Source organism: Mastomys coucha, unplaced genomic scaffold (genome assembly GCF_008632895.1).
Source record: "Mastomys coucha isolate ucsf_1 unplaced genomic scaffold, UCSF_Mcou_1 pScaffold4, whole genome shotgun sequence".
Lineage (NCBI taxonomy): Eukaryota > Metazoa > Chordata > Mammalia > Rodentia > Muridae > Mastomys > Mastomys coucha.
Genome location: NW_022196910.1, coordinates 47227988 through 47251351, shown reverse-complemented (window position 1 = coordinate 47251351; position 23364 = coordinate 47227988). Strand labels below are relative to the sequence as shown.

Below are 23364 nucleotides of genomic sequence, written 5' to 3'. Positions count from 1 at the left end.
AGCTATACTCTCAGGCCACTGGCCATAGTTTGATTAAACTGTTAAAACTTGCTGGGTATTTCTCTGTAGCCGTGATTCTCAACCTTCCTTCCCAAATGCTTTGACCCTTTAACACATTTCCTCGTATCATAGTATTCCCCCAACCATAAAATTATTTTCGTTGTTACTTCATAACTGTAATTTCACTACTGTTATAAACTGTTATGTAAATATCTGATATGCATTATATTTGATATGTGCACCCTGTGGGGTTGGCAACCTACAGATTGAGAATCACTGCCCTTGAGCCATAGAAGAAAACCCATTTGGAATTAAAAATAGGTGGTAGCAGACTGAAATGGTGATTCACCTCTCCTTCCACTGTGCCATCTACAGCTGTGGCTGTTATGTTTTATAAAAATAAAATAGAGAAGAGAAGCCAGGGATATGTTTGGTGGAGGTACAGTATGGTATGGGGGAAGGGAGTGCTTCTGCAGGCCCACGCTGGGGCATCCCTTCCCCCTGAAGTTACCAGCCACAAATGGTATAGTATGGAATAGAGTTTATTCAGGGCATGGGGAGAGAAGTTGAGAGAGTAGTAGAAACAGAAAGAGAGGGGTGGGGAGAGGGGGGGAGCGGGAGAAGGAGAGGGAGAGGGAGAAAGAAGAGACCAACTGAAAGCAGGAGAGAGGGAGGAATAAGGAGAGAGGGGGAAGAAGGTAAGGAGTAAGAGTAAGAGGAGAAGAGAACAAGAGAGAGGGGCTAAGCAGTGTCTTTTATAGTGAGTCAGGCACACCTGGCTGTTGCCAGGTAACTATGGGGCGGAGCCTAGACAAAATGCCAATGGCTATGGAACTATGTGCTTGTATAGTGAATATATAGTTAATTTACATTAAGAAAATACAACTAAGCCAGTCTGTCTTGTGTTTTAGAATGGCACAATCCCACTTTCCTGGCACGTTCGAATCAGCATATTGATAGGAACAGCCAAAGCCATCCAATGCTTGCACAACACCCGGCCGTGCGCTGTCATCTGTGGCAACATTTCCAGGTAAATTATCTGAGAGCCCTAGGCTCCACCTAAATCCCTGTCCGCACCACAGGTTTGGGTTCTTTCTGCCAATCCTCTTCCTGGAATACTTATGAGTGTAATAAGCCCTCTCACCTAAGTACTACAATTCTCCCATTTTTTTTTTCCCTCAACAAAAATATGTTCACCAGATTTCTAGAAACCACATTTACATCTCTGAGGGGAGACTGATAGTACCTTTATGAAATACTAATGAATAATTTTGTGTATTGTACTACTCATATTGGATAATCAGATGTGCAATTGAACCTATATTGATCTCCCCATCCTACCTCTTAAGCTTAAGTGTTTTTTTTAAAGGATTTATTTATTTATTTTCTGTATATGAATATGCTGTTATTCTCTTCAGACACACCCAAAGAGGGCATCGTATTCCATTACAGATGGTTGTAAGCCACCATGTGGTTGTTGGGATTTAAACTCAGGACCTCTGGAAGAGCAGTCAGTGCTCTTAACCACTGAGCCATCTATCTTTCCAGTCCTCTTAAGCTTAAGTTTAACAAAAGGATACACAATGTATGTGGGGATTCCCTGGAGGATGACAACAGCAGTGAATCAAAGTTTTTGGTCCTTGACTCACTAGAGTCCTACTTGTTCCAATGAGGCTGCCTCCTCAAGCCCTCTGGGCCTATCTCCCTGTCAGTCTGTGAGGAGCCAACATGGATCCAATAGTCCAACATGGGTTGTTTTCTCTGAGACATGAGAAAATTAGCAGTATTTTCTGTCCGTCGTCTCTAAACACACACACACACACACACACACACACACACACACACACACACACACACAGACAAATTCCAAGTAGACTCCTGTAGCAAAATCCTCTGATTTTCTCCTTGTGTCCTTATGCTGAACTTATTTAGAAGGCCCAGGCTTCACCTTTATGAATGCCCGGGGCAGCTGTGTTTGCAGGCTTCTTCCAGACCACTTCCTAGCATCATGAAGGTTTTTGGTGTACCTTTAACATGAACTGAAGAGGAGCAGATGGCTCACTTTTTCTGAAAAAATGAACATGAAACAAAAGGATTGTAGATTTCTCCTTAGTCCTGGGGCAGTTGGGAGAATGGATGAGAGATGCCTGTTCCTGCCCTAGTATGGAACTACTGCAGTTGTCAGAGGCTTCTCAGAGTCTGAGCAGAATCCAAGGACCCTCATAGGACCTAAATACAGAGGATGGTGATGGTCCCACGGGTCAGGGGGATCACCAGTGGCGTCCATTCCATGTGGCTGAGAAGCCATCCCCTCCTAAAATAAGTATCTTCCCTCCAGATTATCATCACTAAAGAATACAGTAGGTATTCAAATATTTGCTTTGTTTACTGAGAGAGAACAGCGTTGGATTCTTGCCTGTGCTTCTTCCTCTGGCTTAAAGTGAGCACTAATTTATTTTAAATCTCACATGGTAAAACATTAATATTTGGTTCCCTTTGTGTGGACCAGTTCCTCAGTTCCCTTTCTTGAAAGCAGTATTTGCAGAACAGATAGGAGCAGGATAGGAGAGAGAAACAAGGGCTTCCATAACTGGGGCAAAGGAAGCATCAGGCTGGAGAGGGCAACAGATGCAGGCTCACCCATTTCCTGAGGCTTCTTCCAGCTAACACTAGGTCAGGGAGGTGACTAGGAAGTGCCTATCCAGTGCCTCTTCCATGCTGTGAGTCAGTCTGGACAATTTAATGAGACTCTGTGTCAGGATGAAGTAAAAAGAATGCTAGAGATACAGCTTAGGCATGGAGTATTTTCCCGTCATGTGTGAGGCTGTGTGCTCAACTTCTAGTACAGATAAAAATAAAAGGAATCAAATATACTGGTAAAGAAAAAGAGGGAGGAGAGGTTGTCGGGATACTGGCACTATTGAGGCTCTAACTGATGTCATGGAAACACTTCTGAAGCTGCGGTGGCTTTTCAAAGACACCAAAAAATCGGGCAGGGCATGCCAGGACTTGAGCTGTGTCCATCCTGGAGCAGGGCTGTAACCTGAGTGCAGCATCTTCCTTCTTCCGTGCTCAGTACCAGATGGGGACTCAATTTTGTTGGTGTGAGCCATCTCCAGCTAACTCCCCACACTAGGGAGCAAGAGCTGGCCTGAGAATGGGGCAGCAATGATGGGAACACAGAGTGCAGCTACAGAGATGAGTCAGCCCAAGAGAGTTCTGAAATAGAAGAATGGCTTCTTCAAAACCACTCTCCTGTGTTCTCCCACCTCCTAGCTCAGGGCTCCCTGATGCTTAAATCTGGAAGACCTGAGGAACTAGAGCTTCCTTTTACACCGCTACCCAGGGGGATGGCACAGCTTTTCTAAGCCTCTGTCTTTGTCTCTTAAAAAGGCTAAATAATAGACCAATAACTTCATTTTTTAAGGTTAAATGGCATAAGGTGTCTCCATGCTGAGAACACACACTCAGCAAATGCTACCTCCTGTGGGACTTGGTCCGGAAGTGTTGGCAGTGGCAGAGGCTGAGATGCGAGGGTCAGTGAGTGTTCTTGCTTATCACTCCTCCACACATTTCTACGGTCAGCTCATACTTCGAAAATCTGTCCTGCAAACAAGCTCTGCCTTTGAAAGAGTCGAGTATGTTTTAGGGTGTGCTAGTGGAACACATTGGGAGTCAAATTCTTTTTCTTTTTCTTTCTTTTTTTTTTTTATCAAAATCTGTTGTGTGCAAAGTTTAATGGATACCACAGTGGGCTAAACACAGAAAATATGTCACATTAACATATACCTAGTGATGTGTTTATAAAAAGATAAAGAGAGGGGGGATATGTTCTATGGAGGTGTAGCCAGGTGTGAGGCATCCCTTCCCCCTGAGGGACCAGCAACATATGGTATAGATTAGAATAGAGTTTATTTAGCATAGGGAGGGGAGTTAAGAGGGTAGTAGAGGCAGAGAGAGAGGGAAAGGAGAGGAGAGGAGAAGAGGAGAAGAGAGGAGAGGAGAAGAGAGAAAGAGAGGAGAGAAAGAGAGAAGGAGAGGAGTAGAGGCCAGCGATGAGCACGTGGAGAGAGAGGGGAGGGGACTAGAGGACAAAGAGAAAGCAAGAGAGGGAGGAGGGGGCAACCAGCCCCTTTTATAGTAGGTCAGGCCTACCTGGCTATTGCCAGGTAAATGTGGGGTGGAGCTTAGACAGAAGGCTGGGCTGAGCTAGAGAGGCCCAAGCTAAGTCCTAGAGAAAGTGTGGGGATTTTTGTTTTGCTTTGTTTTGACACAGACTGATTGAAAGTAGCAGGGAGAATCCTCCTGGTGGAGGTAGTAAATTTGTTCAAGGGAGTCAAAGCAAAGAACTGCCTCACATACAGCAGAAGCAGGAAGGAAAGAAAAAAGGTCAGCTTTTGGCTGGAGAACAGATGGAGTTTGGAAATAAGCTAAATCGATGTGACAAGGGCAGAGAACGTGATGGTCAAAGGGTTGATGGGGCTTGAGAGGTGACTAGGTTGGAGAACCAGGTTTGGCAAGTACACTCAAGGGAGAGAGACTCAGGCTTGTCTTGAGCACACGTGGGAATAGAAAGATTCTGTAGTCTCTGTGTTTCCAAGGCAATAGCCCAGGTACTTACCTCGCTATGCTAAATTTAAAGCTGTTTAATAGCCCAGTTAGACAGAATCCCAGTGATAAACACGCAGAAGCTGATAACTAACCAATCAGAGAGCAGAGTGTGAGGTACCGCTTGAGCTGGAAATACAGCGAATCGCTTATTTACTTTGTAGTTGGGGGAAGGGCTCATGGTTGTTCACTGTCTGGCTGTTATGGTTTGGATCTTATGTGTATCTGAAAGAACCTAGCATAGTGGCTCATCCTAGCACTTGCGAGGCTAGGCAGGAACATTGCCAAGAGTTTAAGGTCAGTATGTATGTATTGCTGGGCTGTCTCGACCAGCTGCTTCTGAATAATGACAAAGAGAATTTATTTATTTATGAATCCTAGGCCTTATGGGCTTAGGCGTGTTCCCCCGCTAGTTCCTGTAACCTAATACCATTTATTCTAATCTACGTCTGCAATGTGGCCCATTACCTCTCCATCAGTCCCTGAACCTGTTTCTTCCTCTGTGTCTGGCTGGTGAATTGCCAGTGCCTGCTTCCTTCCCAGAGTTCCAATCTCTACCTGGAAGTTCTGCCTTTCCTCTCCTATCTATGATAGGTCATCAGCTCTTATTTCTTGTTTTTGTTTTTTGTTTGTTTGTTTGTTTTTTCGAGACAGGGTTTCTCTGTGTAGCCTTGGCTGTCCTGGAACTCACTCTGTAGACCAGGCTGGCCTCGAACTCAGAAATCCACCTGCCTCTGCCTCCCAAGCGCTGGGATTAAAGGCGTGCGCAAGATTAAAGGCGTGCACCACCACCGCCCAGCGGTCATCAGCTCTTTATTGAGCCAATCAGAAGGTGATGGGAAAGAGTGTTTACAACATACTGAGACAGGTGATGCTTCCTAAAAATGATATCCTGTTCTCTACTCTCTGCTGGTACAGAAATCAACATTTAAATAATACAAAAACAACCTATACACAGCAGACAAGTTTATCCCAGCAGGTATGAGATGTAGAGTGAGATCTTCCTCTCCCCGCAAGGAAATCTCTCTCTAGGGCTCCTATATTGAAGGTGTGACCATGGTCTCTACAGTGGTCCTATTAGTGGTATTGAGACATTTAGGAAGTGGACTCTGGTATGGGAACTCAAGTCATTAGGAGCATCATCTCCTTGAAGGGAGATTAGGACCCTGGACCTTGCTGCTGGTCTTTGCTTCTCAGCCAACGCGGGGAGGATAGACCCCTCTGCTTTCACACAATGATGTATGTTCCTGCCACAGGCCCAAAGTAATGGGACCAACCAACCATGGACTGAAACCATAAGTTAGAATAAATCTTTCACTCTTTTTAAATTGTTTCTCTCGGGTATTTTGTGAGTGGGGGAAAGTTGACTACCATGACGGATTTTCCAGGGTCTGAGGATTCTAATGCAGCCCGCAGAATAATGATCTGCAGGGGGCAAGAAGGCAGTTTGGTTCTACATGACTAAGTAGCCAGTGTTGGTTCAAGCTTCAGGAGTCTGATCCGGAGTAGTTTATTTTAGGCATCTCTAAGCAAGGCACAATTTGATGAAAATGTTCCTGTCGATAATTAACTCGATCTTGTATATGCAATAAAACATCCATAAATCTGCTTGAGGAACTTGAGGCACAATGTAGGCTAACTAAAGACTACATGACTACATCAAAACACTTTGCCAAGTTCATGTCATATCCATGAAGATGAGTTCTATAGATAGACTGAAAAGCAAGATCTTTTCAGAAAGATCTTACAATAAAGATCCGGAGGGAGGGTCTGGTGTGGTCTCTGGGCACACAGATAGTGCAAAGGTCACCAGGCTATTAACTACATCAGCTCCCAGCCTTCTGTGTGGATCACAGGGTATGCATCCCTTCCTTTGAAGGAACAACTCTGTGTGTTTAATATTCCTAATTGCTCTAGTTCTGACCTGTGAGCATAAGGATCTCCGTGCCTCTTACATGCACAAACAACATATACACACAAACACATAAATGCACATACACACACATACACAGATACACACACATAAACACACATATACATACACAGACACACACATACATACACAAACACTCACATATGGACACATACACACATAGACACACATACATAAACACATACATTCATATACATACACATAAACACAGACAAATACATACAGATATACACACACATACATATACACACATACACACACATACATATACACACATACACAAACACATATGCACACAGACACACATAGACATACATACACACCACATAGACATACATACACAAACACACACACACACACACTAGCATGTGCCTAATCCCAGGCTATGGACATGTATTTAGGAATCATGCTTTCCGGTGGTTTAATCGCCGCCCCTGCCTGCTCCAGCACAAACCGAGCCCCTTCACAGCCTCAGCCTTTCTGCTGAGCAGCCAGCAAAAATATTCATTAGTGCCAACTCCGGCCACGGGCATCTCTCTCTTACTTGGTGATATGCACACTATTATCTAGGAATTGGAACGAGACCAATTCAGTTCACTTAGGCCACCAAACATCTGTCTGCAGGAGTCCTGGCCAAAGTGAGTTGGCTGACCTAGGTCACCTTCCCGCATCTCTGAAGAGACCCCTTCCCTTCACTCAAAATTAGACCCCCCTGTTTCTTAGCCCATTGCTCTTGGGAGGGTCCCAAGTCACCAACTCTCCTGTGTTTGCCATGCAGTTTGAAAGTCATAATTAGGAAAGACAGCTCTTGGCAAGGGATCCACATGTATTCTTGACAATTGACTCAAAGATCTGTGTTGAATGGAATCACTTTCCATGAGAAACTTGACTGAATTTTTGCCAGAGGAGTGAAAAATGGACAATCTTTGTTTACTTTTCTGTACTGAACTGCAGACTAATGGACCACAGACTTTATCAGAGACCAGTTGACATTAATTAGTATTGGTAGCAACAAGCAACCTGGCACAAAAGTGAGATTAGTTACAACAAACAAACAAACAAACAAACAAAGCTAAACCTAAGTTCTATGTAGTACACAATTATAAAATTGTAGAACTATAAATTTATTTAAAAAATATTAAGGGCTGGTGAGATGGCTCAGCGGTTAAGAGCACTGACTGCTCTTCCAGAGGTCCTGAGTTCAAATCCCAGCAACCATATGGTGGCTCACAACCATCTGTAATAAGATCTGATGCCCTTTTCTGGTGTGTCTGAAAACAGCTACAGTGTACTTACATATAACAATAAACAAATCTTTAAAAAATATATTAAAAGTGAAGCTCACCAAAATGTCACCAAGGCTTTATTGCTGTGGTTTATTTTTATAATGGCTATAATTTGCTTCCATTTTATCTTTAAAGAACATGCTTTAAGTTAAGACTAAGGAAAATAAAATGTTATGTTTTCTCTCCTATGTTAAATCTATATTTTAAAAAGACATGAAAATGGAAGGAAGACTTTTAGGAAGAGGATGTAAACTTGGAAAATGGGGGTGGTGGTAATTGAGGCGACCGAAGTACATCATGTACATACAGAAAACTTTTGTAATGAAATCCGATCTTTTGTACACATAATACATTTTAATAAAAACAAATAGCCCAACTTCAAAAATGTTTCAGAATTATGTTATATTCTAAAAGTAAAAATAAGATTTATGCTGGATGTAATGGTGTATGCCTTTAATCCTAGGAACTAGGAGGTGGGAGAATCTCTGTGAGTTCAAGCTCAGGCTGGTCTTACCTTGAACCAGGCCAGCCAGGGCTACATAGTGAGAACTTGTCTCAAATATTAATTAATTATTAATTAATTAATAAAAATTTAGGACAAAACCAACAATCTGTCATCATCCTTTCTTTCTCAAACCAACTAACATGAAGAAATTCCATTGTCTCTAATTAGTTCTACTGTTAAAAAGCTCAATATCTTGCATCCTTATGACTTTTAAAGATTAAGGCTGAACTGGGAAGTCTAGGCAAGTCATAAAGGTCTGAGTAAATTATACATGTATGTAAAAATAATATAATTATAATCATCAATACCATTATATGTGATCACATATATTGATATATGTGATATAATATATATGGTTAAATCATATAATATACATTGTAATACATTATAGTAGATATGATTATATATTCACTATCATATTATACACTATAATATATATGATTATACATATTTAGAGATTATACACTGATGATTTTAAATTTCTAAGGTCAAAGTTGAATACAGTGCTATCAGACCTCTTCTTAGATCTACAGCATTCTCTTGTGTTACTTACCTGCCCTCGTTAAAAGTTAAAGTATGGATTTATAAGAACAAATATATACATTTAACCAGAATTCATTTAAGAGCATTTGGTTTTTGTCCATGCTTTACATAAATATTACACAGAAATTAAAAGTACCAGACTGATATAATTGACCTCCTGGGTGTTTAATAACTATTCTTGGAGGCCTGTCATGCAGATATAGAGGGATTAAAAGAGAAAACATATTGCCCCTTAAGGTCAACGGAGTCCTAAGAGACTTATGGATCATCTCTCAAAATGTCCTTTCTCCTCCCTTTGAGTCATTTGCCCTCTTGTTCATGTAGGCCATGGAGATGCCCCTGGGTAGCCTCTCACCGATGGCCACGGTACAGAGAGGAGGGTCAGCACAGAGGAATCTCCTTAGTGCTCCCAAACAAGCCATGATGAAACAGCCTTTGACTGGCTCCCACCTGGAGCCAACACCTGATAAAACGAATAGTGGAAGAGCCAGAGGTGGCTCCCAAGCCGGAAAGACTTTTGAGGACTAGTCCTTAACTCACCTTTACAGAAAAAGAAGAAATTAATTTTGGCCACCTGAATGGTCTTAAACACCACCGTGGGTCATGATTTAATGTCAGGACCTTCATTTAGCCTCTCCAGTATCTGGCCTAGTGAAGATCATGATGTCATTACTCAACAGCCTGGTGTCTGGCTCCTTTTGTTTAAACAAAATGGAATGATATTCACACAGTCCTCGGAGAGAAATCAGGCATGACGGTGCAGCCCAGAACATCTATTGTCAAGGTCTGGTTCACACTATTTTCCACTTCCATGTCTAGTTCAGCCAAGCTGACTTTTTTGTTTTGTTTTGTTTTGTTTTGTTTTTTTGAGACAGGATTTCTCTGTGCAGCTCTGGCTGTCCTGGAACTCACTCTGTAGTCCAGGCTGGCCTTGAACTCAGAAATCCACTGGCCTTTGCCTCCCAAGTGCTGGGATTAAAGGTGTGTGCCACCACTGCCCGGCCCAAGCTGACTTTTTGCTTTATATTTCTTTCACTTTTTAAAACCATCTACATTTGTTCTGTGCTCTGCCCACAAACCTGGAGATGCTGAAAGAAGAGTGGTATGGTTTCATGTTCCTTCCAATCCTGGCTTGGTTTTCCCCTCTGTTTTTGCATTGTGAGCGGTTCATACCAGGAGAGGGTAAAACCTCTGTCCTCTTACCTACAGTGGAGCCACACTCAAGAGTGATTCTGAAATTTCTACAAACTCTCTCCTATACTTTTCTATGGCCCTTTTGCCATCACTTGTCACTGGGTAAGAGTGTGGCCTTCAGAGCATGCATCTGTTCCCATCTCTTTCCAGCATTTGACTTTGGGATAAACCCCTAGTCCCCAATGCTTTCTCTCCTTCCTGGACAGGGTCCCAGGGTGCTGCCTTCCAGGGCTCTGAGGATGAAGTGAGTTACTAAATAGTAAGAGCATCCCAGGGCCTGGCAGAAGCTGTCATCATATTCTACCCACAGGAGTCTCATGTCTTCCAAACCCCAAGTACTTCCGTCTGACTCAGCTTCCACTCTGGCTTTCTGGGAGGATCCTGAACTCTACTAGAGGAGCTCCAATGATGAAACTATAGGTCCACACACATGCACATGCATACATACACATGTGTGAGCACATGGTGGGAGGGGAAATGTCAGGTAGGGAGAGAGAGGTGGGGGAGGGGAAGGAGGGACTTGTAATCAACAGAATTAATAATTTTAATTTTCTGTCCATATAGATGAATGAAAGTTCTTTTCAGTTAATTGTTGTAAATCAAAACAGCATCCAACATGGAAATGGGAGGTTAATTTTCAGTCCTGGCTCTACTATTTAACCATTTTTTCAAAAAAATAAATCCAAGAAGCAATATGCTATAGCAGGCATAACAAATCATGGCTGCTGATAGCTAACAGAATGTTTTATCTCATGCTCTGTCTTTGGTTGATTAGTAATGACTTCCCAAGTACAGAGGGTAGAAAGACTATATTGTCTGAGTGATATTGGAACTCAATTAATGATGTCTGTAGGAAATGCTGGAGGATGCTGAACAACACTTGGGTCATATACTTACCATTCCCATGCTCAGTAATGTAAAACTGAGGGCTTCAAAATGATTACGTGAATAGATGTTTGGCATCTGCTATAGGCTCATCATTATGCTTGTGTAAACAATACAAGGTGGGCTCCATTAAATACCAAATGATACATTGTAGGTGTCCAGTAGTAACTTAAAAACAGGAGGCATGGGCTGGAGAGATGGCTCAGTCATTAAGAGCACTGACTGCTCTTCCGAAGGTCCTGTGTTCAAATCCCAGCAACCACATGGTGGCTCACATCCATCTGTAATCAGACCCTCTTCTGATGTGTCTGAAGAGAGTGAAAGCATACTCATATACATAAAATAAATAAACTTTTTTTTTTAAAAAAAGGAAGGAGGCACACAGGGCTTCAGAGAGCGGAGAACTTCATGGCAGCAGTGATTCATGTGGCACATAGAGAACTTGGGTAAGAATAAGAAGGGGAGGAGGCCTTCTGTGTGGAGCAGCACAAAAGTCACCAGAGACAGCTGTATATATAGCTGTATAGCATTGTCAAATACTTACCCATGAAGGACTGAAGCTAGACTGCAGGTGGAATGTGTTCAGTCTAAGCCAAGGACTTCAGATCTCATACAGAATCCCACAAAAACACTTATTAGTCCTTCACTAACCCTGAGTGTGGGTGTGATCATTATTATCATTTGTAGTTGAAATGAATTTCTAGGAGGAAAACTAAGGCTTAGAAAAGCCAGACACTTGCCTGTTACATGACCTGGCGGTCACATGACTTGCCTGTTACAGATGGGAAAGGGAAGGTGCCCTTCCATGTCTCTGTATTCCCAACAACCATGCTCTTGTTAGGGAATTTAGAGGCCTGGGATCGCCAGGGGTGAGTTGACTTTCATCAAAGAGAGAAAAAAAGCAGCATGTGCACACTCTGAGATGCTGACGTCAGACTCTTGGGAGAGAGATGAGGTCTGGAGATCCACAGTCAGTCTGGCTTGTTCCAGCAGAGATTTCTCTTTCTAAGAAGGAAACCGTCTGGCTTTGGTTTTAGCAAGTCTGGTGGTTCATTTAGCCCAAAAATATCTTAGTAATTTGAACTCTTTAAGAGGATGTTATAAAAACAAAACTCACTACCAGATGGTGGGAGTTGAGAGGAGAAGATCCAAAGAGAGAATCCAGGATGCCGTCTGCAGCCTTGGCAGAAGGCTTGGCACATTTATCTTTAGGAAATGAAGATATTTTCCAATTACAGGATCTCATTAAAGCATCTGATAGCGCTAGACCTTGCATGTTCACATTTATAGATAAGTTTAAGTTGAAGACATTTTACCCACAGCATTTCCCATCCCAGACATTCATTCCTGCTAATGACTCCAAATCAGGAACTTAACCTCAGTGAGTGTTTCCAACAGGTGCTATAAACTCAGGTCCTAGGCTGGTATTGCCATTGGTGAAACAGGCTTCTGCATTAGAGGAGGGAAACAGAAAGCTTCAACACGGATGTCTGAAGAATGGAAACTGGCCAGAGATGCAAGATTAGAGTGCGGGAGAGAGAACACACAGCATTTCTTATGTGCTGGTCTATAAGTATGGGAAGAGGCCGGTAGGGTGGATAGACAGCCACAGGCTGGTCCACTCTGCCTTTATCCCCGTCCTCCTGGGCAAGTCAGCTGACAGCTGCAGACTTGTCAAGGCTGAGAGTCAGTTTAGTGTTCAGTAAAACATCTAGGTCTACAGGAGATGAAACATCAGCTGGATGGATTGATTTGTTAATCTTGTTATGCTGTCCCCATAGGCACTGAGTTGTTGAAGGTGGAGAGAAACCTGGTTCCAGAATGTGACAACTGATGGAAGCTCAAATAAGCCCTTCTAAATATATGTAATGTCTTTAAAGATCAGTTCTCACTCTCTGTGTCAAACATAACCTTGTCCGACACAACCTAAATTCAAATCCTGAATTTTAATCTACATACATCATCCTAATTTTTAAGGCTTGTTCCTACTAAACCAGGAAAGTTAGTGATGAGCAGAGAAAGATGTTCTCACTATGAGTTTGTTTGGGGAATCATGTTCCTTTAAAAAAAAAATAGCCAGGCAGTGGTGGTGCACACCTTTAATCCCAGCACTTGGGAGGCAGAGGCAGGCAGATTTTGAGTTCAAACCCAGCCTGGTCTATAGAGTGAGTTCCAGGACAGCCAGGGCTAAACAGAGAAACCCTGTCTCAAAAACCAAAATCCAAAAAAAAAAAAAAAACCAAAAAATAGTGTTAAGTCACTACACTTGAGTCAGGTACAACTTCAGCACTTGGTCAGGATTGCCGCATGTCCTTAGTCAGGGATCCTTCTATTTAAAGAATTCTAAAGCCCATCAGCCTCTCTGTTACAGCAAATCCTTTAGAGTGAGGAAGGAGTAGAGACCCGGGTGGAAACATGAGATGCGGGTGTGGGCCAAAGCTCCGCACTGTCTGCCTGTGGATCGCTGGAATCACCAGCAAGCTGCGCTTTGGCTTTGTGTTGTTGTGACTTCCACTGTCTCTTCTTTTTGTCAGTCCCTTCTCACCCTGCAGATCAAACATACCGAGTGGTAGCCGGAGTCACTTTATGATTGAAGGTTCTAAATATATTTTAGGTTGAAGCAGGGGACAGAGGAAAGCGTTAGAGTAGAACCTGACAAGTTTTTACAAGTCCCACTTTCCTAAACCTGAGCCTTATTCTTTCTCGCCTCCCTGTTATTTGGTTAATGTCTTAGTCAGGGTTTCTATTCCTGCACAACATCATGACCAAGAGGCAAGTTGGGGAGGAAAGGGTTTATTCAGCTTACACTTCCACATGGCTGTTGATCACCAGAGGAAGTCAGGACTGGAACTCAAGCAGGCCAGGAAGCAGGAGCTGACGCAGGGGCCATGGAGGGATGTTCTTTACTAGCTTGCTTCCCCTGGCTTGCTCAGCCTGCTCTCTTATAGAACCCTACACTTCCAGTCCAGGGATGGCACCACCCACAAGGGGCCCTACCCCTTGATCACTAATTGAGAAAATGTCCCACAGCTGGATCTCATGGAGGCACTTCCCCAATTGAAGCTCCCTTCTCTGTGATAACTCCAGCCTGTGTCAAGTTGACACACAAAACCAGCCAGTACAGTTAATTTAGAACCAGATAAATCACCGGCTTTAGAATGTACACTCCACACTAAGGCCTGTTGGTAAGAACTCGTCTCTTCATCAGATGTCAGTGTCCTCAGGTAATCCTGTCTGACCCATGCCCCCTCGCTGACCCCATGACCTCAGCAGGTGTTTTGGGTGACATGGTTTGTGGTCACTCAGATCACCTCTGCCTATGCTCTTACAGTCATGTGACTCACCCGTTGCTGTCAGCTTCTAACTTGTTTTGCTGCAGGTCAAGTGCCTGGCTTGGATTATGGGTTTTGTTATTATCACTGTCCCTCTCCATCTCCCCACACGCCTTTCCTATATTTAAAAAAACAAAACCCACCAGGGATTCCTATGTGGTGTTTAGCATTTTCAAGCACCTAACATCTTAATCAGAATACCATGCCTTCTGGAGAACTGGGGTAAAGGAGGAAGACATTGAAAATGTGGCAGTTAGCCAGGTGGTGATGGCACACGCCTTTAACCCCAGCTCTTGGGAGGCAGAGGCAGGTGAATTTCTATTCGAGGCTAACCTCATCCAGGGTTATACAGATAAACCACAAATCCAAAAAAAGAAAAAGAAAAAGAGTGGCATTTAGAGTTTTGCTGTCTTGCTCTGTGCAGAGGTGACACAGTATGCAGGAGTGCCTCCCAGAGTAGTGAAAACTGGAGTGGGGGTCAGGGAAGTAACTCATGATGGCCCTGGATAATAGAGTTTGCTGGGCACTTCTGAGAGTTTCCACTATTTTGTGTCTTGGAGCAAGGCAATGGACAAAGACACGTGGATAGCAGTATAAACTGTGTATAAGAAAAAATTATTTTTGTAAGGGAGGAAGCTGGCTGTGGCAGGGCGAAGGGGCAGAAGCTCCAACGACCTGGCAGGTGGAGCTGGGATTTTTATGTCACATGAAATGGACTTCTTGACTGATTTACATACAGTGAGCTTTCTTGGGCATAGTGTGCTACTTGTAGTTCTATATACAACTTCATGCTTCGAATGTCCCTTTACCATCTTAAATCTCCACCTAGGGGTGTGCCTTTTAGTATTATAATGAGCCGTAGGTCACCTTCAGACACACGGGAGCATGGAGCGTCTGTGTATGTGCCTGAAGGGTAGGGGATTTCTACCATTCCCCTTTGCTTCTGGCTTCTTTCATATCCAAAGTTTGCAGCCTTTTCCAAAGGCATTCTGGACCTCGCCCTTGGCTCTATCCTGTCATATGAGTGCTGCCAGGAGGGCCGGAGATGTCTCTGCCAGTTTCATCTCCTGACTCAACTGATAAATGCCCACATTCATATTCTCCCAAATTCTGAAAGCATCAGGGCAGGTCCAGAATCCCCAGATTTGAGCAAGCGAAGTGCGCAGTGATGGGAGATTTCTCATAGGATCTGACTCTCACCTGCCAGGTGAAATGCTCAGTGCTCTTCTCCAACTGAGACAATGAAGGAATGGGTGGGAAACAGCACAGAGTTGGGACATGGGAGGCACAAGCTGCCTCTAGCAGATGCTGGGTACTCGAGAAAAGACAGAGAAGGAGAAAGTTAAGGACTGTGATCACTGGTACAAACCATGGGGACACAACCCCTGGTTCATTTCCCCACAGATGAGAAGAGCAATCAGAACAAACAGGGCATAATAAAGCCAGCTCTTGGCACTTTACTGTTTTTCTTTTTTCCACTCTGTGGAGGAAGAGCCAGAGTTTATAATACGTTTTTATTCTTTTTTAAAGTGAATCAATCAGATTTATGTATCAATAATATCATGATTTACAAGATGCCAATACAGTAATTTCAGAGCCAATTGATAATGATAAAAGCTTTATCCCAATAATCTAACCTTATGATACCACAACTACTTGTGGCTGGTTGACATCGGCAGCTAACTTCCTTCCTCTTCACACTTTTATTCTTTTTTTTTTTTTTCGAGACAGGGTTTCTCTGTGTAGCCCTGGCTGTCCTGGAACTCCCTCTGTAGACCAGGCTGGCCTTGAACTCAGAAATCTGCCTGCCTCTGCCTCCCAAGTGCTGGGATTAAAGGCATGCACCACCACTGCCCGGCTACATTTTTATTCTTAAAGGAACCTAGGACATCACTTCATTTCATCTGTTGTCAACTTGGTACCAGGCAAAGTCTGGACTGAGACCTTTGTTACAAACACAGAACTAATATGCTCAAATCCGCTATGAATCCCACCATAGTCTCTCAGTCGTGTCTTCCTCTGGAGGGTAATGGATCAGAACTAGCTCTGCCTGTTCATGTTTGTTCTGGGACAGAAGAGACCTTTGGGACATTTGTAAGATTTGGCGTTTATTCAAACTTAAGAACTTCTTACCAGATGCTACTACATTTGATAACAGCACATAGTACTACAAAATCTGCGCCTTGACAATTGGATGAGGAACCTAAGTAGAAAATGTCTCAGCATCGAGACACAAACAAGCTCTGAGGAGCCCTAAGCAAAACTGAAACAAAAGGTCACTTACTTGCTCACAGCCCCCAACCACTCTGGCAGCCCTGCCTGCTTTTTTATGGCTGATTGACAGTCCCCAATGCTTGCTACCATGTATCCAGACAACCCAGGCAGACATGGTGTTCATAGTCCATGAGCAATGTCATAGATTCTGCTGTTCTGGTCTCAAATGCAAGAAGATGGAACTGAAGATCTCAGAACCTGAGAAAGAACTTCTGCTGTGTGAAATGCATGTCCCTCTGGGTTCTCCTCCCCAGTAGTTCTGTGACAGGCTTTTGAGGCATAAAGCAAACCAACACTTACTCCTATCTAAGATGTGACATGATTGTTTTTAATGTGACAGTTCCCTAAATGAATTCTATGCACTCTGCCTTTGCTTCTGCAGCAGTTCACATCCCGAGTGAGTCTCAAAGCTAAAATGGAACTCATAAAGATGGAACTCTGAGGTGGGACTGTCACTAAAGTAGGGTAGTGGTTCTCAACCTGTGGCTCATTACCGTACCCTTTGGGGTCACATATCAGATATCCTGCCCATCAGACATTTATATTACAATTTATAACAGTAGCAAAATGACAGTTATGAAGAAGCAATTAAAAGAATTTTATGGCTGGGGTCAGCACAACATGAGGAACTGTATTAAAGGGTTGCAGTGTTCAGAAGGTTGGGAACCATTGAAATAGGGGCTGTCAAAGACTCCTCAAGTCTTTCTAGGGTTCTAGTAAGCCTAGTGTTCAATAACACACGTCTCTGCATATAACAAATTCCATTACTAGCTGCTTAAAACTGAGCTCATGGTCTCCGTAAGAGTACAGGCAAGCTGCTGTGCTTAATCTTAGTTTGTCCTGTTGACAGACCGTCTACACATGTTTCAAAATCTGAAATACTCACTGTTCACGTGGTCAGATTTTTCTTTTTAGGCTTCATTTAAATTTATGTTTATGCTTGAAGAAAAATGTTTAGAATGCACACTTGCCCATGGGAATTTAAGTTTGGCTTCATCTTACAGTGTTCCGAATCATTCAGCCATGTTGTTTCTCAGCCTCTGTGATGCTTTGTCCTGTCTGTCTTTGACCACACTTTCAGTGCAAACATACTCTTGGATGACCAGTTCCAACCCAAACTAACCGATTTTGCCGCGGCGCACTTCCGACCCAACCTAGAGCAGCAGAGTTCCACCATAAATATGACCGGCAGTGGCAGGAAACATCTGTGGTACATGCCAGAAGAATACATCAGACAGGGGAGACTTTCTGATAAAACTGATGTCTACAGCTTCGGAATCGTGAGTGTCGCCTGCTGGTTAGCTATGGAAGAGAAGTCACTGCCACCAGGGTTCTAAATCCCCACAGCAGTGCCTCTCAACCTTCCGCAGGGGTCCTCTAAGATTGTCTGCATATTTACATTATGATTAGTTACAGTAGCAAAATTATTGTTATGAAGTAGCAATAAAAATAACTTTATGGCTGGAGGTCACCACAACACAAGGAACTCTATTAGAAGATCACAGCATCAGGCAGGTTGAGGACCACTGACTTAGAGGAAAAATTTTAAGAGTTTTAACTTTTATACCTATTGGTTTTCTGTTACTCATTATCTGGCACATTAATTTTTGCATAGTCCTTGAAGTAACAAAATACACGTGTATTAGTTAGAACCGAATCCTTCATCACATCAAATAGTTGAAACTAATTCTGTATTCATTCTCAAGCTCTGTGGCTGACTTGGTGTATGTTCCTTATAGGTGATCATGGAGGTTTTAACAGGCTGCAAAGTGGTGCTGGATGATCCCAAGCACGTTCAGCTGGTAAGAACTCGGGCCAGCGCCCACTGCCAATTAGTTGTCTGATCGAGTTCGAGGGAACAACTCTGTCCTTTCCTCTTCCTAGCGGGACCTCCTTATGGAACTGATGGAGAAGAGAGGCCTAGACTCGTGCCTCTCATTCTTAGACAGGAAGATACCGCCCTGTCCTCGAAACTTCTCTGCAAAGCTCTTCTCTCTGGCAGGCCAGTGTGCAGCAACGAGGGCCAAGTTAAGACCCATGATGGATGAAGTAAGATATATGAGGTTTTATTGAAAAAGGAGCCATGGGGAATCCAAGTCTGATAAATTGTGTGTCCAAGTGAATTCTTTTTTTTTTTTAAAAGATTTATTTTTATTTATCTTATGTGTATGAGTACACTGTAGCTGTACAGATGGCCATGAGCTATCATGTGTGTTGCTGCTGTTGATCTCAGGACCTCTGGGGGCCCCGCTCAATCCAGTGTAATTTACTACAGCTGTCTTCAGACCCACCAGAAGAGAGCGTCTGATCTCATTACAGGTGGTTGTGAGCCATCATGTGGTTGCTGGGATCCGAACTAAGGACCTTTGGAAGAGCAGTCAGTACTCTTACCCACTGAGCCATCTCGCCAGCCCCCAAGTGAATTCTTAATTAGTGAGACAAATTCAGCTTCCTACAGAGAATTCTAGACTAATAGATAGATAACTTTTCTAGCTTGATACAAACAAACACCTCACACTCCCGCTACCTTTGTAGAAACCATTACTAGGTAGAACCAGATTGTTATAAAATATCAAATATGGGCCAGCAGAGTAGCTTAGTAAGTAAAGGCACATTTGCCATGCAAGCCTGGTGACCTGAGTTTGACCCCTGGAACTCATGCAAAGAGCAAGTTATCCTCTGACCTTCTTGTGAACTCCCCAGAACACTCCCACCTCCATTGATAACAATTTAAAAAAAAAAATCTAGTGAAAAGTAGTTTGAAAGGGGGCATCTTATTTAACTATCTGTTCCCTTAAGAAGTACGTATTTGCCTTCATTGTTTTAAAATGTATTCATTGACATAGATGTAATGCATTCATTTATAATCAGATACTGTATTTTGGGTACCAGGGATACATCGCTGTTGTGGGAAATATTAAAATGACTATTGATATCCCGTGCTATGCTGGGCACCAGCAGGCCATATGGCTCCAGTGGGGTGTTCTCAACACAGCAGTCTCTCTGGCCTGGAGCTCCAGACTAGTCCTGTACCTGACTAGCTAAGTTCCCTTGGCGGGTTGTTGCCACGCCAGCCCCACGCAACAACCGTCTACCCCTCGGTCAGCCACCACAACCCAGCAACCTGGCAGAAACAAAACTCTAGAAACTTATAATTAACCAATCAGATTTATAGATCAATAACTTCTCAATTCACAGAATGCCCACACAGTAAATTCAGGGCCAATTGATAATGGTATAAGCTGCCCACCTAGATTAGACAAATTACCCCAGTTATTCTATCCCTATATGATATTACATCTACCTGTGACTATTTAAAACCACACAGAATCCGAATCATCCTGTTCATCGCCCTCCATTTTGCTTCCTTCTCCCAACCTATCTATGTCTCTGCAACTCTTTGCTCCACCTCCCTTTTCCCTGTCCAATCACAGGCTTCTTGTTGTATAAATAATTAAATTAATTGGACAGCGAAAATCCTGCTACACATAGCAGTCAAGATATGGTGACCATTCTCAAGCATGCAATACGAAGAAGTCAGATTGATAGACATGATATTTCAGTCCAGTAGGCAGGCATGATGGCAGTCAGAATCCCAGGATGACCAGGAAGGGTAGAGTCAGAATAGAGTTGGGTTGCTAGTCTGTGGCAACCAGAAGATCTTCTTCGCTGAAGGTGACAGCTTGGCTGTGATCTGGGAGACAGGTTAGATGTGGACAGCAGTAAGGAGGGAGGACATCCCCAGAAGAGCGATCAGCGGCTGACTCAGAGGTCTCGAGCCTTAGCATCATAGAGGTGAGCCTTAGCTGTAAGATCTTGGGTAGCCAGTATCATGGAGGTAAGCCTTAGCTGTAAGACCTTGGGCAGCCAGCATCATGGAGATGAGCCTTAGCCGTAAATCCAGCATCATGGATGTGAGATGCAGTAAAGGGAACAGCAGGAGTTAAAACTACAGGAGCTTCCAGGTGAGAGAGGGCTGTTCATTCTCTGCTGGAGTTGGGTTTTATCCCAAGTCTACTGGAGAGCCTTGGGAGCCTTTTTGACAAGGAGTTGGTATAATCAGTGTCAGAACACTGGGTGTCAAGAAAGCACATAGGAGGCCTGTCACAATCTCAGGGTAGAATCCCATCCCTGCAAGGATCTATCAGCTGTGCTGGAGAAGGATGAGGTTGGGGCCTGTGAGGTTGAGGGTACAGTATCAAAGCTTTGTCTTTCTAGATAGTTGTGTTGAATCTTCTCTTGATCCACAGCATTATCTATAAAATCAGAATAATAATGCTATGTGTGGACATGAAATGATAGGAGACTTGTGAGAAGACATCAGCAATGCTCAAGTCGTCTGTATTCTTATAGAGGGAGAGGGAGGGAGACAAAGAATTAGAATGATGATCTTAGAATATATAGAATACAATTTAAAGAATGTAGAATAAGAATGAAAATATATTAGGTGATTGGTTTTCCAATCTGGCTGTATGCCCAAATCTTGTGTGAAGCTGTTTAAACCATACTCTTCCTCCTCCTTCCCCTCTTCCTCTCCTCTTCTTCTTCCCCTTCTCCTCCTCTCCTCTTCCTCCCCTCCTCTTCCTCCTCCTCCTCCTCCTCCTCCTCCTCCTCTTCTTCCTCTTCCTTCTTCTTCTCCTTCTTCTTCTTCTAATGACAGTCTCTTAGTTGAGGAAGAGATCTGTATTTTTTGCAAGCCCCTTCTCTGGTCCTGGCATTTGACACCCAGAGGCCAGGTCACCCTTGATGTACTCCATGAGTAGACTTTCTGAGGTTGAGAATACACCCAGACCCATCTGACCATCTAGAGAGGTGGTGACCAGTTAATGGGTAAAGTCATATGTTTAGATACTTTGTAGTTTCTTTGATACCTTCTTTCAAGTCCCTCAATGTGGCCCTTGGAATAAAGGGGCTTCTCCAATACCTAATTCATAGTTCTATGATTGCACTTATTTTATTGTTTTTTTATTTTATTTACTTAATTATTAGGAAAATGAGAGAACATTCTCTACAAGGTAGAGAGGAAAATGTAAATGGACTGTCACTGAAGTTCCCTTCCGTGTTTGTGTCCTTCCTTGCTCATCAGGTCCTGAACACTCTGGAGAGCTCCCAGCCTAGCTTATATTTTGCAGAAGACCCTCCCACTTCCTTGAAGTCCTTCAGGTGTCCTTCTCCACTGTTCTTGGATAATGTCCCAAGTATTCCAGTAGAAGATGATGAAAACCAGAATAACCATTCAGTACCTCCCAAGGAGGCTTTGAGGATGGATAGAGTGACTCAGAAAACCCCTTTTGAATGCAGCCAGTCTGAGGTTACCTTTCTGGGCTTGAACCAAAACAAAGGGAAAGGGGGAAGTGAAGCTGCTTGCAACATGCCCAGTTCTTCTTATGGGGAATGTTGGTGCCCAGAGCTTGCGGCGCCATCCCAGGACTTAAGTCCTACTGTGATCAGTTTGGGCTCCTCTTGGGAAGTACCAGGCCATTCTTATGGGAACAAGTCAGTGGAGAAGAGGTGCTCCTCTGGACACTTTTGCAGTGAGAACGAACAGTCCAAAAAGCAGTGAATTCATCAGAAGATAAAGAAAAAGCAAGTCAAATGTCGCTGAAGGCATCTGAGCAAATAGCGTCGCCATGGAAGGACACGAGCTCTGAACCCTGGGAGTACAGCCAAGGGACCAACTGATGGAGAATCTGAATGGGGCACATAAGCAGCAAGGAAGTGTGTTCCTTCCTCCAAACAGAATAATTTCTTTTTTTGTTTTGTTTTTTTGTTTTTTGGGGGGAGGGTTGGGGGGACAGGGTTTCTCTGTGTAGCCCTGGTTGTCCTGTAACTCACTCCGTAGACCAGGCTGGCCTCAAACTCAGAAATCTGTGTGCCTCTGCCTCCCAAGTGCTGGGATTAAAGGCATGTGCCACCACTGCTCGGTGAAACAGAATAATTTCAAGAGATGCTTTATCCAAGTGACCGCCTCTCAGTCAAACATGAGAGTCTAAACTGGAGCCAGTCAGAGCTATACAAGATTCTGGCAATCAAAACCTAGCAAGGACTAGCAGGAACCTTAAGTCTCTCTCTTTCTCATCATCTGAGTGAGACCTTGGTATAGGTGAACAGAGAACCACCCACATGCCAGAACCAGGTTCTCCCCAAGCTGGCCTTCAGCCACTCAATCTCAGCAGCTAGTAGTCACGGCAGCCAAACTGATACATTGTCATTCTCCCTCTGCCCTTGTGCTACACCCTTTCTAAAACCAGGGTCTTCAAGGCCCACCCCTTTCTTTTCCATCCTCACTCAGAGGTAGCCTTTTGTATATGCCCCCTGACACTACCCCAATATATCTCTCATATGAGGTTTGTTGCACGGTGTGACTCTGTGGCATTGCTTGGTTGTCAGATCATTTGGAAAAAAAACCAAACAAATGAATAAACAACAACAAAAGCCCACCATCATTACCACCAGCACTCAATGCCAGTCTTTCTACTAGGGATTTGGACAGTCTATTGGCTTTCCATCGTCATAGGAAATGTTGCTCAAATGGAAAGGTTGTAGGAAATGTCTAATTTGTAAATGGTGTTGGGTGCCTTTGGAAGGAATTGTGTTTTTACGGCGATTGGCAGTTGCTACTCTTTCATTTTTCACTGGTTAACCTGTCTGTCTAGAAGTGAGCCAAGTCACCCTTGCTAGGGTTTGTTCTGTGTAGAGAGAGAAATGCAGTCCAAAGTCTGCATTTCTGTATTTAAATTCTTAGAAGAGTTGCCCGTGTTACTCCAATTGTTATAAAAACTATATTAAAAAAAGTTACAGTGC

At 43.4% G+C, this 23364-nt stretch overlaps 1 protein-coding gene across 3 annotated transcripts in view; it reads left to right on the top strand.

The window, feature by feature from the left end:
- Positions 1 to 23364, top strand: part of Irak3 (interleukin 1 receptor associated kinase 3) — a 60650-nt gene extending 37286 nt beyond the window's left edge. For all 3 annotated transcript variants that reach the window (XM_031349428.1, XM_031349427.1, XM_031349426.1), the window contains 5 exons: positions 912 to 1030; positions 17642 to 17840; positions 18300 to 18362; positions 18445 to 18609; positions 21647 to 23364. In XM_031349428.1, the coding sequence (XP_031205288.1) occupies positions 912 to 1030; positions 17642 to 17840; positions 18300 to 18362; positions 18445 to 18609; positions 21647 to 22123 (1023 nt within the window). In that variant the 3' untranslated portion in view covers positions 22124 to 23364. The remainder of the gene's footprint in view (positions 1 to 911; positions 1031 to 17641; positions 17841 to 18299; positions 18363 to 18444; positions 18610 to 21646) is intronic.